Genomic DNA, 19484 nt, shown 5'->3' on the forward strand with positions numbered 1-19484 from the left:
ATTCACTCAAAAAGAAGACATTGATTACAAGGAAACTTTCTCACCTGTGTCGACGAAAGACTCCCTTAGGGTAATTATGGCACTTGTAGCTCATTATGATTTGAAGCTACATCAAATGGACATAAAGATTGCATTCCTCAATGGAGAAATAGAGGAGTCCATATATATGGTGCAACTAGAGAACTTTGAGTCTAAAGACTCAAAACACCTAGTATGTAGATTAAAGAAGTCCATTTATGGTTTAAAGTAAGTGTCTCGTCAGTGGTACCAAAAATTTGATCAAGTAGTTACTACATTTGGATTTAAAGAGAACTCCGTTAATCAGTGCATATATGTCAAGTTCAGTGGGAGCAAGTTTATTATACTTGTTTTGTATGTAGATGATATATTACTTGCAAGTAATAATAAGGATTTGCTGCTTCAAACTAAGTCATTTTTATCTGGTAATTTTGAAATGAAAGATCTTGGTGAAGCATCATTTGTTTTAGGCATACAGATCTATCGTGATCGTTTAAGAGACATTCTTGGATTTTCACAACAGACCTATATTGAAAAGGTACTTATAAGGTATGATATGCAGAACTGTACACCCGGTGATATGCCTGTGTCAAGAGGTGACAAGTTCAACTTGCAACAGTGTCCACGACTTGAACTTGAAATAAAGGAGATGGAGCAATTCCCATATGCGTCAGTAGTGGGATGTCTCATGTATGCAAAAGTTTGTACTCGACTAGATATAACATTTATAGTGGGGATGTTAGGCAGATATGTTAGTAACCCAGGACCATCACACTGGAAAGTGGTAAAGAGAGTGATGGTGTATTTGCAAAGAATTAAAGAATATATGCTCACGTATCGGAGATCAGATCACTTGGAGGTGATTGGATATTCAGACTCTGATTTTGCTAGATGCTTGGATAGCAGGAGGTCCACTTCGGGCTATATCTTTATGCTTGCTGGAGGGACTATATCTTGGAAAAGTGTCAAACAAATGCTAGTAACCACTTCTACTATGGAGATAGAGTTAGTAGCAAGCTACGAAGCATCCAATCACGAGATTTGGCTGCGGAACTTTATCACAACATTATAGATCGTTGATGACATTGATAGGCCACTGAGGATCTACTATGATAATAAAGCTACAGAACTTTATGCCAAGAACAACTGCAGTTCGTCGAAGTCCAAGCACATCGACATCAAGTTTCTAGCGGTTAAAGAAAGAGTTCAGAGTTGTTAGATTATGGTAAAGCACATCAGAATAGATTCCATGTTGAGCGATCCACTCACCAAAGGCTTGGTGTCTAAGGTGTTTCATGCGCATGTTGTGGATATGAGAGTTCTTCTTATGGAAGAAGAACTCATCTAGTGAGAGTTTGTATTTATCTTATTGCTCTATATTTAATAATAAAGACAAATATTTTATTTTAATTATTGTACGTACTTAAAGTTCAAAATATTGATGGGAATTTATATATTTGTTTAACACTCTGACTGTGATACCATCATTTGCTATTGCTGTTTAACATTTGGTGTTTGTAAATATGATAAAGATTCCTTTTGGAATCATAAAGTTGATTATGATTTGCTATTGCAGTTTAACATAAAGTATTTTGCAAATATGATCTAACCTCTTTTGAGGTCATCTTAGGACCAGTTGAAAATTGACATATATTGATCACATTTCATGTAATTTCCACTCTACACATCCACATCTTGATCTATATCATTAATGACATTGGTATTGTGATTACTGTTGGGGCTTGTTACGATAATATACAGTAGATATGACCTCTTTAGTCCTATACCAATGAAATTAATGAACCAAATTATTTACAGGGGTATTTTGTATCAATAAAGTTTGATATCAACTAAAATTTTATTTGTATTTCACATACAACTCACATATAGCCAAAGTGGGAGATTGTTGGATATAATTATCCCTATTAGGTGGACTTTTTTGTAAGTTGCACACGTGAATACGATCCGAACCCTTTAAAGTGATCTAACTTATGTCTAGTGGGTTTCGGGTAGTTGGATGTGGATCTCATATGTGTAGAACCCATAGTCCCGCATATATTATCATCTATTTGCTGATAATAGATGTTCAATATATATGGACTTATAGTCTCATATCTATTATTATCGATGGGCTGATAATAGATGTTCACTATATATAGAGTTGGTCCCCAGAGGATTAGGACAATCTTGAGACGTCTCTTCGTTCCTCATTGACAAAGAGAATTCGGCGCCGTCAACCCTAATTCCTCCGGAAGACCTAACTTTTCCTTCCGTTGTTTCTTCTTCCATAGGATCTTCTTGACGACGTTAAAGGACAAAGATATGACTCTTTAATCAAGTTCTTTGTCATTATGTTTATGTATTATTTACTTTCTTATGCCATATTCTCGATGAAACGAAGATCCATGCTTATATGTTCTTATTTTTCCTATACGAATTCTAGGTTTTTACGAGAACCATCATATTTACCAGAAAACTCCTGTCAACTTAGATGTAGAGGTTATTCGAAAGGAAAAGGTAAAAGTTCTAAGGTCAATGAGAGTTTTACATGATGACAAAAGACGAATACGCTCGCCCTCAGCGTCCCCGTCAATCCGTCCCAAGACAATGAGGGTTCTACAGCTTGATGATGTGGTGGTTGGACAATACAAAAGTCACACGAAGGGTGAAGATCATATCCTCCATGCATACGTAGATGATCCAACACTATCAATTGGCAGCCTCACTCCAACATTTACAACGGTAACTTCGTTCATTGATAATACTAGACGGGACGGTGTGCCATTCTTGATGAAAGTTGGAAAAAACCTTGCATACTAGGCGTGCATAGATTAGCATTCAATTCAGGCATGTTCTTGGCAACCTTCCTGACTCTTATCAACGGTTTCAGTACAAACTCTCCTCAAAACTAGCTAAAGACCCTCTTGAACTTAGTGAGCTTCTCTGTGAATAAATTATGCAACGTCAGTTAGATGCAGTCGCAGTCGACATAATTGCTCAGTATCAGATCCTAATGGCGCTCCTTGGATCGAAAATCTGCTGAAAAGTCTCTACTATGTGAAATGGAAACATGGGGATTAATTTTCTAATGAGATAGCATATTTAACGATTGGATCTTAATTTTAATGAATTAATTAATAATTTTTTTAATAAACGGTTGACTTAATAATATTATATTAATGAATGATAAATACTTTCCGATTATCTGGATAGTTAGTTAATTATTCTCAGAGTTGCTCGGCGTCAGCCGATAACTGATGCTGATTAAAAAATAAAAATAAAAATAAAAAAAGCATGAGCGAAACGGGCTGCTCGCACTCCAACCTATTTGGACACCGACGACGGATGCTCACTGGATCAGTTCTGCCATGACCAATGGGCGAGTGCCACGAATCCACCCGATCGGACCATGCATTTTGCTGGCTTTCTGCCTTGAATGCCGGATCGAGTCGTTCAAAATCTCCGGATGCCATCATTGAAAACGAGCAAGAATCGAACGCGTTGACCATTCGATTTTTTTCTCAGATCTCAGTGATCCTTCCTTAGATCGTTTTCTCTTCCGGTGAGCTTTCTTGAATCACTTTTATTGTGATTATTCCTATGTAGATGCGGATTCCGGATTCACTCTTTTGGGTTTTCGACCTGACGAGGGAGATTCGTGATTTAAGGTTTCAAGATGGTTATCGGATTAACTCTTGATCTTCATCCGGAATCCTCGTGGTCCATCGGGGATAGGTTAATCTATCGTTAAGTGTGCATTTTTAGAAAACAGAAGCCATCTTTTTTTTTTCTTTTTCTTTTGTTTCGTTGCGAAGTGAGTCAACGCTGTTTGCTTTCGATTATTCTTTCTCACCATTTCTCCAAATGTTTTCTTGGGTCTGATAGAAACGATTTCTCTGGCGTGTGCCAGGTACATTAGATCCTCTTGTTGAAATTTCTATATGACAATATTTTCGAGTAGGAGACAGAATCTGGAAAAAAGATTCTGGAGTCTCAATCAGACACTGATCAAATGCCATTCGAAGGGAGAAATTTTGACTCAATTGAGTTTGATGAATCACAATCTATCATCATTACGTTAAAGCGGTGTATGGTAAAGAAATAATTGCATTAGTGTTATGTATTTGGTGATAGGTTTTAGTTTTTTTTTGTTATCTCATGTTGATTATATTATCTTCAAATAGGGTTATTGAATCACGGTTGGATCGTTGACGAGTTGATGTTTCGCTCTTGAAATATTTTGTTTTTTTGACTCTCTGTGTGCGCGCACGTGCAGTAGTCACTACATCTAAACTGCGTCTGCCAAATGAACAAAAATAACTTCACTCCTAATCTAATTTTCATGGTTATTCTATCACCCTTCTTCCTAGATATCCATCAATTCCTTGTATCACTTCAATAAGTTTCATTCTCAAAGAATTATTGTCCCTTTCTCCATTTTTTCTATTTATTCCTTATCAAAATCTCAAATCTCATATCTTACATTTTATTTCTTGTGATACAAATTGACGGAAGATATTGTCAATGATTAAATAATTGTTGTTTATTCTCAGGTATGGAAGAAGATAGTCCTCACTCGTGCCTTCCATTGCGAGATTTCTATATCCCTAGTTACATACTAGTACCAGAATCAGAAAGGGAAGAAGTTGCAGAAGAACCAATATGTCCTGTTATTGTTTTTGTCAATTCCAGAAGTGGTGGTCAGCTAGGAGGTGATTTGATTAAAACATATCGTGAGCTTCTCAATAAAGTTCAGGTACTTAAAGTCTTAGGCTAATTGTGGAAGAAAGAAAACATCTATCTGAAGAAACACAATTAATAGAAGATTTTTGTGCCAACTATCCAACTGTCTATTTCAGGTTTTTGATTTGGGTGAGGAGGCTCCTGATAAAGTTCTGTACAATCTTTATGCCAACTTTGAGAAGCTGAAGTCTGAGGGTGATAGGTTTGCTAATCATATTGAGAAGAAATTGAGATTAATAGTGAGTGAAACATTGAGCAAGTCTTAGATCACACTATCTCAAGTATTATTATTATTTTGTTTCTCTCATCATATTCTTCATTTTTATGCCCCCTTCCTCTTTTTTCACTCATTTTGTTGAGAAGCAACTTGTATGTTAGGTTGCAGGTGGTGATGGTACAGCTGGTTGGCTTCTTGGTGTAGTTTGTGATCTTAAACTTGTTCAGCCACCTCCAATTGCCACTGTACCTTTGGGAACAGGAAACAATCTTCCCTTCTCATTTGGTTGGGTAGGTCAATTATTTATTTTCCCATCTATTGTGACTTATTTGTTAGAGTTCTTCATGTGAAAACTGAAAAGGCCAGTTGATCTTGAGTGTGGGGTTCTTTGATGCCCCCACCCCGCAAAACTGAAATTTCTATCCTTATCTTTTCTTTGCAGGAAATTATCCAATAATATGATTAATTCTATGAAATTCTTTTCTTATCTTTTTAATTTTTCATGCAAGATTGCATCATTTTTAAAACAAAATTGTAATTGCAATCACCTTATCACATGGCAGGGAAAGAAGAACCCTGGTACAGACCATCATTCAGTGAAATTTTTCCTTAATCAAGTCAAGGAAGCAAAGGAGATGAAAATTGATAGGTATATTTGCAGTCATCAATTTTAGGGAGGTTAACTTTCATACATTACTTGGTCCTTAAGATCAAGTTTACAAGCTATTTAAGACGCTTACTTTCAAAAAGAAAACTACTTAAGATACTTATCAAGCTATCATCATATTACATTGGGTTTGACACCAAGATGCTAATTTTTTTTAATCTTAATAGAAGAAAAGTTGATATTTCAGCATAGTGAATACTCCAATGTATTACATTCTTGTACGATTGAGATATTAGCATCATCCATACTATTGTAACTAAGTCTTTCTTCTTGTTTCCTTCGTCCTCTCCCTTTAAACTTTCACTATTATTCTGCATGTTGCTCATCATTTAAAAATGATTAGATTTACTTGGTATTGAGGTATTGCTTCAAAATTAATTGCTTTTGCAAACTTGTGAGATAGTTGAGCTTGTATTATCATTATCATCAAATCTTACCTTTTTTGTCCTTATTTTTTTGGAGTCGGTTACAAGGATCTTAATCTATATTAAAGCTCTATGCAAGAATATGTTACTAGTAGAACATTAATAGATATCTAGAAAAAAAATGTATCCCTCAACACACATCATTAATTTATTTATTTTAATATACTTGTAGTCTATTGTAACATTGTCATCATGTAATTTCCTTTGCATGGACTCAATTATATTGCTAAGTGTTATTTAGATACTAATGATAATGGAAAACTGTATGGTTGTTGATGTCCGTTCATATACTTTTCCATTCAAACCTATAAACCTAAATCTCTCTAAGTGGTTATCAAATGCCAACTATTGGTCTCTCTATCTAGTCCTTTAGAAATATTTCCTAGCATGATTTAAAATCTCATATTATATAGGGCAGCACGAGTGAAACATGCCATTCCACTCGCCGACCGACACGATTCCAACACCGACATGCTCTACATGAGGCCCCGTCATCGTATGAGACCGCACAACCATGCAAAGGCCTCATAGCCTTGTGGAGGCCTCGCGCAAGGCCATACGGCCACGCGGAGGCCTCATGCAAGGCCCTACGGCCTTGTAGACTACAAGTATCGGTACAATATGATACAAGAAAGGCCCTACGGCCTTGTAGACTACAAGTATCGGTATTTTTAAAAGTACCAAAACTGTATCGGTACAATATGATACGATACTGAAACTATATTGTTCCGATCATAAACTGAAACTCCTATACGGCTTAAAATTTTAAATCATGTTTCCTAGTCCTTTATAAATCTTTAAATAGAGCATATTAGAGATTTAATTGGGTTGAGATGGTATGGACATATCAAAAGGCAACTATTAGGAATGTATGGTGCAAGGGATACAGGAGACATAGAAAACATTAATTCATGATGTAAATATAATTTATTAATTTGAATATTGTTAGTGAGATAGTATTGCATAAAGCTCCAAGCTCAATAAAGATATAAGATTCATGTAATCAGCCACAAATAGACTAAACAACATGGGGTTGGTAATGATGATAACGATGAAGATGGTGATGATGATTTTAGAACACTAAGTGGGGTATTTTGGGACCCTCTATATGCCCTGTTAGTAGCACACCTATGGAAAATCCGATACATCTGTACATTTATTGCTAGATCATCACATCTCATGTTATGTTGTTATATCTATTTCAGTTGACTATTCCTTCAATATTTCTCACTGTTTGGTTGGAATTTGGAAGAATAAATGATGGATGGTTCTTTGATAAAACTTTTGAGATCTGTGATGTTCTTAATTTGAACCATTTAATGCTTGCAAAACAATATTATTTGTATGCTCCCATGTAATCTTTTAATTCTTTAAGTTTGGAACCCTCATTTTGCATTATATAAATGCATAGGTTCGTATAGGTTAGCAGCATGGAATAGTGTTTTTGCTACCATGTCCGTATTTTAGTTTAACCATCAAGTGGGGTATTTTGGGAACCTCTATGTGCTCCATCAGTGGCACGCCTATGGGAAATCAGATACATCCATTCATTCATTGCTAGATTATCACATCTCATGTTATGCTGTTATATCTATTTCAATTGATTATTCATTCTATATTTCTCACTGATTGGTTGGAACTTGGAAGAACAAATGATGCATGATTTTTTGATAAAACTTTTGGGAGCTGTGATGTTCTTAGTTTGAATCATCTAGTGTTTGCAAAATAGAACCCGCTCCAATGTAATCTTTTAAATCTTTAATTTTGGAACCCTCTTTTTGCATTATATTAATGTGTAGGTCCTTCAGCAACATGAAATAGTGTTATCGCCGCCATTAGATTTATGTTCATTGTGTATGTTTTTTCAAGTTCTACTTTATTAATAAGTTTGTCATAGTTTTGGAACAATATCGACCTACCATTTCAAAGTTTTGGTCCATGGCTTGATCATTTCCATTAGGTTCTTCTAGTTTCCAGTTTTTTTTAATCATAATGTTGCTTTTTAGATTTTGAATACTCTATTGGAAAATCTATATGAACACGTAATACAATTTAGGCCAGGTTAATAATTTAGTTTCTAGTAGATAAATTCCATAGATTAGGTAGTCAAAAACACAATTGGCAAAAGTGATAAGGATGCTCTTAGTTTTGTGATAGTGCGATTGATGCAAAATTAAACAATGATCATATCTCATGATGAGTGTCCCCATAGGGTTCTCGGCTAGAGGGTGGCAGATTTGCTATCATGGGGCAGAGCTCAAATCTCGGCGGGTGCAAACTCCTCCCATCCTCTAGCCATTTGGCGATCGGCTATAAGATGACTGTGATTTACCTCCCTTCACAAAATCTGCGATGGGTTGTGATAAGCGCTTGGGATGAGCATAATTACTTTTTACTACAATGAGTGGTCATTGAATATGGTTAAAAGTCAGATGAGGGCAAGGGGAATGAAATGACAATAGTTAATTTGGTCTTTGAGTATCCTGTTCAATATTTTAGTTTGTGATACTACAAAGTTTAAAAGTCAGAAGGAGAGCCTTGGCGCAACGGTAAAGTTGTTGCTTTGTGGCCAAAAGGTCACGGGTTCAAATCCTGGAAACAACCTCTTGCAAAAAGCAAGGTAAGGCTGCGTACAATGGATCCTTCCCCAGGACCCTGCATGGCGGGAGCTTCGTGCACCGGACTGCCATTTTTTTTTATACTACAAAGTTTCGTGTTGATTATTTTCTTCACTTGATTGTTGAATGATTTCTTGCTCAAATATTAATAATGAGGAAAGGAGCTTGCTCTTGAAATCATCTTATTTTGTGTTAATCCCAAATAAAAGGTCTACAATCTTCCTTGCCTTGAAAAAGAGGGTTTCAGGAATTTCCCAAGTGATACCTAACCAGCATTCTTTTTTGCACACTTTTAAGTACCTATGACACACTTTCTTGTTCACAAAGATTTGGTTCATACATTGGTCTACCATGGCATTCATATTTGTTCCTCTATACAAATGATACATGTGACATCCTTTAGTGTGGGCATAAATGTGCATGTTATTTTCCTTTCATGTTGTATACTCTCAAAGTTTTGCTAACTCTAACATGTGAATCTCTCTATCAATCTGTGTACCTTATGAAATTATATATTTGATTGGCTACTAAATGAAGCATTTTTCCTCTTCTTTTTACTAGAACTTGAAAAAAATTTCATGAGTAATGCATGCATGGATCTTTACTATAACCATGAATCCATGATTCTGCCATAAATTAAGAGCTAAAATTGTCTAAGGGTGATTACAGTGATAAGCGTGCACATTAGCTAGTCAATTAAAAGTGGTGATGATTAGAAGTGGTCTTGGTGTATATAAGGTGCAATTCGTATTCTTATTATTAGGGACATTGTATATTTTAGACCGCAAAGCCATGATTAGAAATCTATATTATTAGGGAATTCTAGTTATTTTTAACATAATTAAATGATGTCATTTGTTTGATTTTGATCTTTTAGTTGTTTAAGGCTGGGGGTGCAAACATTTTTTCTAGTCATTTAAATATTTGACATTGAAGAGAAAGGTTTTTTTTTGAATTATTGCTTCTGTGGTTATTTAAGCTGGCATATTGTTATGAGGATGAAAGCTCCCAAGGAGGGTACCTGTGATCCAATTGCTCCTCTCGAATTACCACATTCCCTTCATGCATTTCAGCGCGTATCAAGCTCAGACTCACTTAATATGGTAAGCAGAATTAATTGATTGTTTCTTATCCTAGTGATTGTTTGTGGATTTAGAATTATTATACTTACATAATAACCTCACAAAGCAATATGGATGTTTCTCAAAAATTCTGAGAGTGTATGAGATAGTATTATTTATGTTTACAATACTATTACTTTTTTCTTCAGGAAGGCTATCATACTTTTCGTGGTGGTTTTTGGAACTACTTCAGTATGGGTAAGAAAATTTATAATTTATAAAAATGCAACTAATCACTAATTGATTGTATAAAGATTAAGCAGTTGACAAATTGGTTAGTATGTGCATACTGTGAAGGCCAAATTTTCCTAGATGTGTGGCTCTACTTGTGCACTTGGCATGAATATCACATTATACTTTCTATATATCAGTATGGTTCACTTTCTTCTTGTCTGGTCCTCCATGAGTTGATTGTCTCTCCTCTATTCTGGCATTTGTTTTATATTTTCTTTCTATGCTTCAGACTTCAGGTAAGAATGCTCTACTAGTTTAAAAAATATATTTCTTTGGAGTCTACAGCAGAAATTTGCTCTCGTGATTAAACTTTATATTCATAATTTATTCTTTTGTTTGTACCTTTCTTTGACTACTTTGACTACTTTGACTGGAAGTAGAATCAGCTTTAGGCAGTCCGAGAAACATAAGTGCAGGTTCTGAAGTGTCCTGGTACTATTACACCATGTGAATGAAGATATATTTGTGGCTTGTTGGCATACCCATCTTCATTTACTTTAATAGAGGGCAAATAGTTGTTCTTTTATCTTAATTAAAATGAATGTGATATGTCCCATATATATGATGCATCATACTTGTATTCAGGAATGGATGCCCAAGTATCATATGCATTTCATTCTGAGCGGAAGCTACACCCTGAAAAGTTTAAGAACCAGATAGTTAATCAGGTACTGCTTTTACCCTTTTCTGTCATAACCTCATAATACTATCTACAACTCTTTCTATAGATGCCCATTATTTGTGATCATTGTACCATACATATTACATGCGGTTATTTTTTCTAGCATTATGATGTGGACAACAAATCATGGTTTAATTTTTTTAACCTGGCCATGTAAATGTTTGCTATTATCCCTCCAATCTCTAGATTATGTTCTTTCTTAAAACCCCTATACCCACCACCAACTTGTGACATTTATTTTCACTTAGCCAAATTTACATAGTTAGGTCAGAAACAAGCATATTAGAAATTTGCATGAGAATTTAGGGGATAAACATAAAAGATATATGCCTAATAAAGCAATTTCCTTATTTCTGACAAATACATTTGAAGTGCCTTAAGAAAAGATTTGCTATATCACATTATAGTCATCGCAAATATGTAATTCTCAATCTATTAAATGAGATTTCTTAGGCACGAAACATGATAAGGGAAAAACCTAATGGAAGTATCCCTTGTGTTGCTCTGTAATAGTTAATTGTGATGGAGGATTCCATGAATTCATGGAGAGTTTAAGTTGCGTATGAACTAAACTATTGGTCCTCTGGCTAAAGTCCTGAATGTCTTTGTACAGACTACATATGCTAAACTTGGGTGCACACAGGGGTGGTTTTTTGCTTCTTTGGTTCACCCTTCTTCAAGGTAAGTTCAAGAATGGTTGATATCTGCAACTGTAGTGTTATGTTCAGTTTCACAACAGAAAAGTTAGTGCTATTCTAGGTTGCAATGCAGGAATGTAGAGTTCATTTGCAAGTTATTTTTTGGTTGGATAATGTATAGAAGGGTAAGCATCATTATATCCATCTAGAAAGGAGAAGAATAACAAGTGATATGCCATCTGTTAGGGTGCTCTTGTACCAAATTGAGAAGTAAATAATTACTTGGTTTATTAAATGAAATCTCAAGAAGAAAGGAGGCTAGATACAGTTTGTATTTATGTGGTTTTGTAAAACTTTCCTTGAAGTTTTTAGGAATATTTTACGGTCATATAAAACACTCGATGCTCTCCTCCATTTCAACCATCCTGCTTGTATTCTATATAAGACATTACTCTTAATCCCGACATCATTTTTCAAAAATGATTCTAAATATTTAAAGCTCTCAGTTCTGAACAACTCATTATCTTCTATCTTAACAATTGCCTAATTATATCTAATATTGCTAAACTTAAATTTCATATATTCTGTCTTTATTCTACTAAACCTAAAATCTTTTCCTTTTAGTGTTTCCCTCCAAAATTCTAGCTTACCATTTACTCCTTCACGTATTTCATCTACCAAAATAATATCATCTACCAAAACAATAGAGTCACTTGATTCTATTGGATAAAATTTTACATATAACCTAGGCTAATGGTTGTGTCTATCTAGAATTACTTGTTTGATAGAATTGTTCAGATTTAGCAATTTTATGTTAAATCTATAAATGTATACAAGTATCCTTTATGAAATAATTGTGCAATATAATTATTCTAGCTTCCCTAATTTCTACATGGTATCGAAGCCAACCATTTACCATTTATAGTTAAGGTTTTCCAAAGAGCTATTCTTCCTCCAAGGGGGAGGTTGGTGATCTCCCACTCTTCTCTATGTTGATTTCTCTCTACCTTTCTTCAAAGTTTCAGTTCTCTTTGAAAATGAAAATCTTAGAAAATTAGTTGTTAATATTAATTAGTGGAATGCTTCAGTTGCTACATTCTATTTCTCCTAATTTATAGGTTCATTTATGTCTTGTATAATTTTTCTAGTGGATCCCAATTTGCAAGAGATATTCTATGCACTTGATGTCTTGAAGTCATGTTATGAGGGACTCTATGAGTAATTTTGGTGAAGCAATTAGTGGAGGCGTATGGTTGGAAATAATGTCATAACTACACAACTACACAGAGGGAAACTAATCATCAACTACTGTGATATAATGCTTAAACCAAGGAATTCAATGCTAATCCCTACCACCCGAAATGGGTGGTTTTTACTATTCCAACACCGAACTAACATTGAAACTCTACCGGTACAAATGTGCCAATAGTTATGCAAAAATCCAATGATTGTAGTCAGCACAAAGCACGACAAAAGGAATTGAATCGATTCCTTCTGTCGTTCATGGTAGAAACTTCTGTCGATCACGGGAAATCAAAGGGCACGGCTATAAATGCTCAAAAGCTTATCCATGTAGCACACGTCGATTATTAGCAACAATGAAGGCGGGTGATGACTCTTCACTCATAACAACATGCATAGGTAAGATTTTGATAGTTTGATGTATTTTGAGTCAAGGAGGAGAGAAGAGATAGTCGATTGGCAGTCAACTAAATTGTAATCGTCTGGCTAAATCACAACCAACAACAACCCAAGGAGAACAATAGAGATGGAAATCGCCAAGTGAAAAGAGATAAGAGATTTTGGGAAAAGGAATTTTAATATAATAGTTTTAATTAAAACTATTATATTAAAATCGAATGATATAAATTTATAAAAGTATTATAAATAATTAATATATATTAGTATTATAAATTGTTATAAGATATATATAAGTGATATAATTAATTTCACCACTATAATATGGATTCACAACAGTATTAGAAACTCCTTATACAATGATGTTATATTATATAAATGCTAAAATAATAATATAATAAATATATATTTATTATATGTTATAATATATAAATATATAAACTGCAATATATATATAAATTATAACTATATAAATATAGACAACAACAATAACAAAGCTTTTATCCACTATGTGGGGTTTAGAATCCTCCTATAACTATATGAATATATATATTATACAATTTAATTATTAAATAACATAATTATAATATATAAATTTATATATTTCATATTATTTTTAATAAAAAATGTAAAAAGGTTAAAATAAAATATTAAAAATATTTGGATTAGAAAATTTAAACTCAATTATTCTTTTCAATTAATTTGAATTCATATGAACTAATCAAACCTAAACTATTTTAAATTTTAAAAAATAATTTCAGAATTTCGATTTTTTTAAAAAATTTAGCAAATAGTTTTAAAATTGTTAATATGTTAAAATTTTTAATTATATATGATTTTAAATGTTTTAAATAAATTTAATTTTAAATAAATTTAATTTTAAATAAATTCCAATATAGTTTAATGTTTAAATTAATTTTTTCAAAAATTCTTAACTCTTTAAAAAAATTTAGAAGTATATTTGAAGTGGAATTCTAAAGTTACTGTCTTGTGACTTTGTGGTCACGAGTTTGAGTCATGAAAATAGTCTCTTGTAATAAAAGGTAAGACTACTTTCAATAAATCCAATGTGGTCCGATCCTTCTCTTGCATTGGCGAGAGCGGACTGCTCTTTTTTTTAATATTTGAAGTATTAGTTTTATTAATCTCCACATTCATAAGCGCAACAAAGTTGAGATAAAAAATTTCTTATGTTAGTTCAATAGTTATTTAAAAGTTCTAAATAATATTCATATACCAAGATATTCATTCTATTTATTTTGTAAATTAAATATTCTTCTTATGATTTTTTTTATCAATTAGATAATTTTTCTTATGTTAATTTTGTCATTGTTATAATTATAAATATTTATTATAAATTATTTTATCTTGTTTTTACTCTTAACCTTTTTTAATAATGCATAGGTAGATAAATGACACCAAATTCAACTTAGAGACAAGCATGTTGATTAGAGAATCAATTTCATTGACAATATTTGTTTGCAATATGATTGGATGTGGCTTTGGGGTCACATGCCTAAAACAATATCATGGGGTGGATATTTGAATGTTTCTAAGTGTTCAAAAGTTTCTCAAGGAATTTATTGTGCAATGGAGGAACTTGATAGAAAAAAAATATGAAAAAGTACAAACATCAATAGTACATGAAATTTTTGATACACGAACCTCTAGAGACATGGTCTATAATGAACTTGAAGGTCGCGATGAAGGTATTCTTAATGAGAAAGAACTTTTAGCAACTTTTAGTGCCTCTTAAACTCAATATGAATATGAGCAATATATGTGATATAGTGGTGATGTAGTTGGCGCTAGTGGAAGTGGCTTAACTGATGCTAATGGAAGTGGCTCAACTACTACAACAACATTAGGGAGGAGTGCAAGTGTTTATGTTACTCGAACACAAGGTAGTATTAGTCATTTCTTTCCTTCAATGGAAGAGGGCATGTAGTTGATATTGCTAATATTGATCAATCAAGTTAGTAAACACACTAAGGTTGATGATGTATATACGAGGGAGAAGAAGAAATCTATCAACCAAACCGTTGCTAATTTTTTTCATTTCAATCAAATTCCCCATAATGTAACAAACAATATATACTATCGTAGCATATGTCCAATATTCAAAATTCTAGTCCTCGATATTCAACTAGCTACATATGAAATTGCATGTTCGTTTTTAGACGAATAAGTGGAGATCAAGACTTAGATCTATCATGTAAGAAACAATGGACCTATATGGGTTTATGTTGATGTGTTATAGCTATTTAGGAGCTAGACGAATGAGCATTATCAATTTTCTATAAATAGAAAGGTGATACTTTTTAAATTTATTGATGAACTACAGAATATCATGATGCATATTACATATATTGCTTGATGGATAGTGTAGTTCAAGAGATAGGTGTATAATATATAGAGTAAGTGATTACAAACAATGATACCAACCAAGGATTTAGGTGTTGACCCATGTTGCCTGAGATAGACAATTTTTATTGTTTTGGCATGGGATCGATATTAATACCTCATTGACATGGGTTTGCCGATAGCTACGTGAGAATCCTATGCTTGTGTGCTTGCTGCCAACATAGAGTGCGACAAAAGCAATCTGATCCCTTCTGTCTATCATGGTAAACTTCTCTTGTTCATGAGAAATCAAAAGGGCATGCTCTAAATGTTGGGAAACTAACTTGGTGGCAACATGTTGATTGGCGAGGGTGGGAGGCGACTCTTTGAACAAGTAAGATTTTGATGCATTTGCTATTTGGAGTCTTGGAGAAGTGGAGAGCCAACATCACAGGCAATCTCAACCAAATCACAATTGGTAGTGCCTCGGGGAGGAGAAATGATGGAAAAAAAAACTTAGGGTTTTTGGGAAAAAAGACCAGTCTTATATAGTTTATACATTTGTGTTAAAAATTGTTATATGAAATATATCAATTACATAAATAAGAAACTGTGATATAACTAATTATATTATATCAATAATTATACTAGTGTTGTATGCATCCATCTATCTTTATAAAAATGCAACAATGTTATATGAATTAATTATAACATATTTATTATATGTTATATAAATTATAAATTGTATATATATATATATATATATATATATATATTAATAATTGATTAACTAAACTGATAATTAACTACTATAATTATAATTTATAAATTTATATTTATGTTATTATTTTTTTTATATCAAATAAAAAATGTAAATAAGTTAAAAAAAAAGGACAGCCCGGTGCACGAAACTCCCGTCATGCGGGGTCCCGGGGAAGAATCCATTGTACGCAGTCTTACCCTGTTTTTTGCAAGAGGTTGTTTCCAAGATTCGAACCCGTGACCTTTTGATCACATGACAACAACTTTATCGTTGCGCCAAGGCTCCCCTTAAAAATGTAAATAAGTTAAAGTAAATTTTTTTTAAATATTTGAATTGAAAATTTTAAACTCGGATTTTCAACTAATTCAAATTTGATTCAATCTATCTTTAAATTACCTTTATTTTTTTAAAAAAATATAATTTTAATAAATAAAATAATTATTTTACTTAATTAAAAGTTAATTAAGGATATGTATAAAGATATAGTGACAATAGTAAAGATTCTAGGCGGATTAATCAAAATATTTCCTATAAAGATAGGTACATTAAGAATAACTTTTAAATACCTATTTTTTTTACATGAATTATGGATGAGTTCACTTGGCACATTCAAGACGTGTTACCATGGTATATGTTATTTGCATATGATATTATTTTGGTAAATGAGACAATGCTAAGCTCGAATCTTGGCGGAAAACACTGGAAGTGAAATGTTGAAGACTTGGTAGAGTAAACGGCCAGGGGTCGATTCTCAGAAATTGACGACCTAAGGTTCTCAGGAATGACATCTCTGGCATAATGGCCAGGGTCGATTCTTAGGAATTGACGACCCGAGGTTTACCCCACCATGTGCCTATGGCCTGTGTACTTGCGTGTACCTCCCTTCATATCCGTGGGGCCGGTACTAGGGGGCCGCTAAGGTAGCGAATCTACCTTTTTTTAAGACTTGGTAGAGTAAACATTTTATATTTGGAATTTAAATTTAGCGATGTTAAATGTAATAAGACAATTGTTAAGATAGAAGATGTGAAAGACTAAAGGGGTTTAGAAAGATATATCTTTTAATATAGACAAGATATTGAAATGAAAGAGAGTGTTAGGTATTCTTTGTGATTCTAAAGTAACTCTAAAACTTAAAGGAAAGTTATACAAAACGACAGTTAGACCTATTATGTTATATAAAGTTGAATGTTGGAAGATAACTTGAGCACACGAACAAAATATGAGAGTCACAAAGATGAGGATGTTAAGGTGAATGTGTGGATATATGAGGATAGACAGATAGGAAAAGAAAATATTAGAGAGTGGTTGCGCCTATTGAGCGAAAGCTTTGAGAGAGACCTTTACAATGGTATGGATGTATACTTAAACGACCAATAAATGTTCAAGTTAAATGATGTAAAACTATAATAAATACACATTAAACGAGGCAGAGGAAGAATAAAAAAGATTTGATTAATATGGATAAAACAAGATAAAATTTATTTAAATATAAATAATGATATAATAGGGGATAGAACCCAATAACTCAGATGATTCATATAGTCGATCCCATCTAGTGGGATAAGGCTTGTTATTGTTGTTGTTGTAAATTATAATTTTAAAATTTTAAAATATTTAAAATAATTTAAAAATTAGTAAATAATTCTAAAAATGAGCTAAGATGATTCATATAGTCGATCCCATCTAGTGGGATAAGACTTGTTATTGTTGTTGTTGTAAATTATAATTTTAAAATTTTAAAATATTTAAAAATAATTTAAAAAATAGTAAATAATTCTAAAAATGATTTAAATTTTTTTTTATTTGTTAATTTTTTAAAAAATTATGTTTTAAAAAATTTTGATTTAAAAAAAAATCCCAAAATATAATTTTTATGTTTAAATTAGTTTTAAAATATAAACTTTTAAATATATTTACAAATAATTTAAAACCTTCAAATAACCTTAAAATATGATAAATAATTTTAAAATTATCCTTGACTCTTTAAAAGTTTTTAGAATTATATTTGAACTTTTAGTTTTATTAATCTCCATATTTATAATAAGCGTAACATGCCTGAGATGGAAAATTTATTATGTTAATTTAATACATTTTTAGTAGTTCTAAACCATTTTTTTCTATGAAGATATTCACTCTATTTATTTAGTATTTTTCTTAAAATTAGATATTCTTGTGATTTTCTATTAGATAATTTTTCTTATGTTACTTTTATCAATATTATATTTATAAATGTAGGTTCGAAGAGACGCGATAGAGGGGGGTGAATATCACTCGTAAAATCTTCTTTTAAAATTGTTTCTTTTCTTTTGAAATTTAGAATGCAACGAAACTATAAAATAATCAGACAAAAGCACACAGTCTTTTTACTTGGTTCACAGCCTTCAAGACTACTCCTCCAAGGTCTACGATCAAATCATGGATTGTTTACGAGTAGGCAAGCATTAACTTTCTCCTTCTGAAAAAGATCTTTTGGATGTCAAAGAAACCTCTTACAAAATGACAAGGATTCGGTAACATACCTTTTAATAATGAAATGCAATAAGCTAAAAGAAAGATATTAACAACTATCGATTCAGAGCTTATCTTAGGTTGTCAGAGAGCAAAGTGGCATAGACGAGTTGCTTGAACACTCGACGAGAGCTTGGAGTGATCTGAAATTGATGTCTCAAACCCTGTGCTTGAAGTTCCTTTTATAAGTATTGTTCGGTCCGCCGATCCCCTGGTTCGGTCCAATAATCAATAGTCTTATTTTCGGTCGACTTAGATCCAGATCTACTTTTTCGGTCAACCGGTGCACCGGTTCGATCGACCGAACCTTGTCCACATCAGCCCCTTGTAGCTTATCTTCTGACATGTTAGCATCTTAATGCTTATCCTTAGCCACGTCATCTGACACATTAGTACTTCAATGCTTATCTTTGACCGTGCAACCACCACGTCAGCATTCCAAAGTTTATCTCTAGCCTTGTCAGCTTTTCTGAAGATTATCCCTTCATCGCAGTTGCCATGTCATCACCTCGAGACTTATCCATGCCATATTAGCATTCTAGAGCTTATCCATATCATGTCACCAAACATGTCAATTGCCTCCTCAACTTTATGAGCCAACTCCGATTACTATGCCACTTCAACTTCCGGTCTACCGAAAACACCTGTTCAGTCTCCCGAACTATTTGGTCGATCGAATTTACCTTTCAGTCGACTTAACCTTGCAACATAGAGTTATCACATAATACAATAAATTATAAGTTATGCATGATCTAAATATGATAGTTAAGCAACTATCTAATCTCCACTTTGAAATCCGAGTTGGTTTCTTAGTCGGATCAATGCCTAACTTGTCCTAAAACTAGGACAAGTCCTCACCGCCTTCT

The 19484-nt window shown here is 33.0% G+C and overlaps 1 protein-coding gene across 2 annotated transcripts in view; it reads left to right on the plus strand.

Annotated features, from left to right (window-relative positions):
• Positions 1–3424: 3424 nt before the first annotated feature.
• LOC121989277 (diacylglycerol kinase 5-like) overlaps positions 3425–19484 on the plus strand; it is a 30416-nt gene continuing 14356 nt past the window's right edge. The window contains exons 1-9 of one of the 2 annotated variants that reach the window (XM_042543213.1): positions 3425–3580; positions 4572–4774; positions 4878–5000; positions 5140–5268; positions 5542–5627; positions 9668–9791; positions 9959–10007; positions 10629–10711; positions 11339–11406. In XM_042543213.1, coding sequence (XP_042399147.1) covers positions 4574–4774; positions 4878–5000; positions 5140–5268; positions 5542–5627; positions 9668–9791; positions 9959–10007; positions 10629–10711; positions 11339–11406 — 863 coding nt within the window. In that variant the 5' untranslated portion in view covers positions 3425–3580; positions 4572–4573. Of the gene's footprint in view, positions 3581–3629; positions 3754–4571; positions 4775–4877; positions 5001–5139; positions 5269–5541; positions 5628–9667; positions 9792–9958; positions 10008–10628; positions 10712–11338; positions 11407–19484 lie in introns of those variants that run through there. The other variant, XM_042543214.1, reaches the window with a different exon arrangement.

This window comes from Zingiber officinale, chromosome 6B (assembly GCF_018446385.1).
Source record: "Zingiber officinale cultivar Zhangliang chromosome 6B, Zo_v1.1, whole genome shotgun sequence".
Taxonomy (NCBI): Eukaryota; Viridiplantae; Streptophyta; class Magnoliopsida; order Zingiberales; family Zingiberaceae; genus Zingiber; species Zingiber officinale.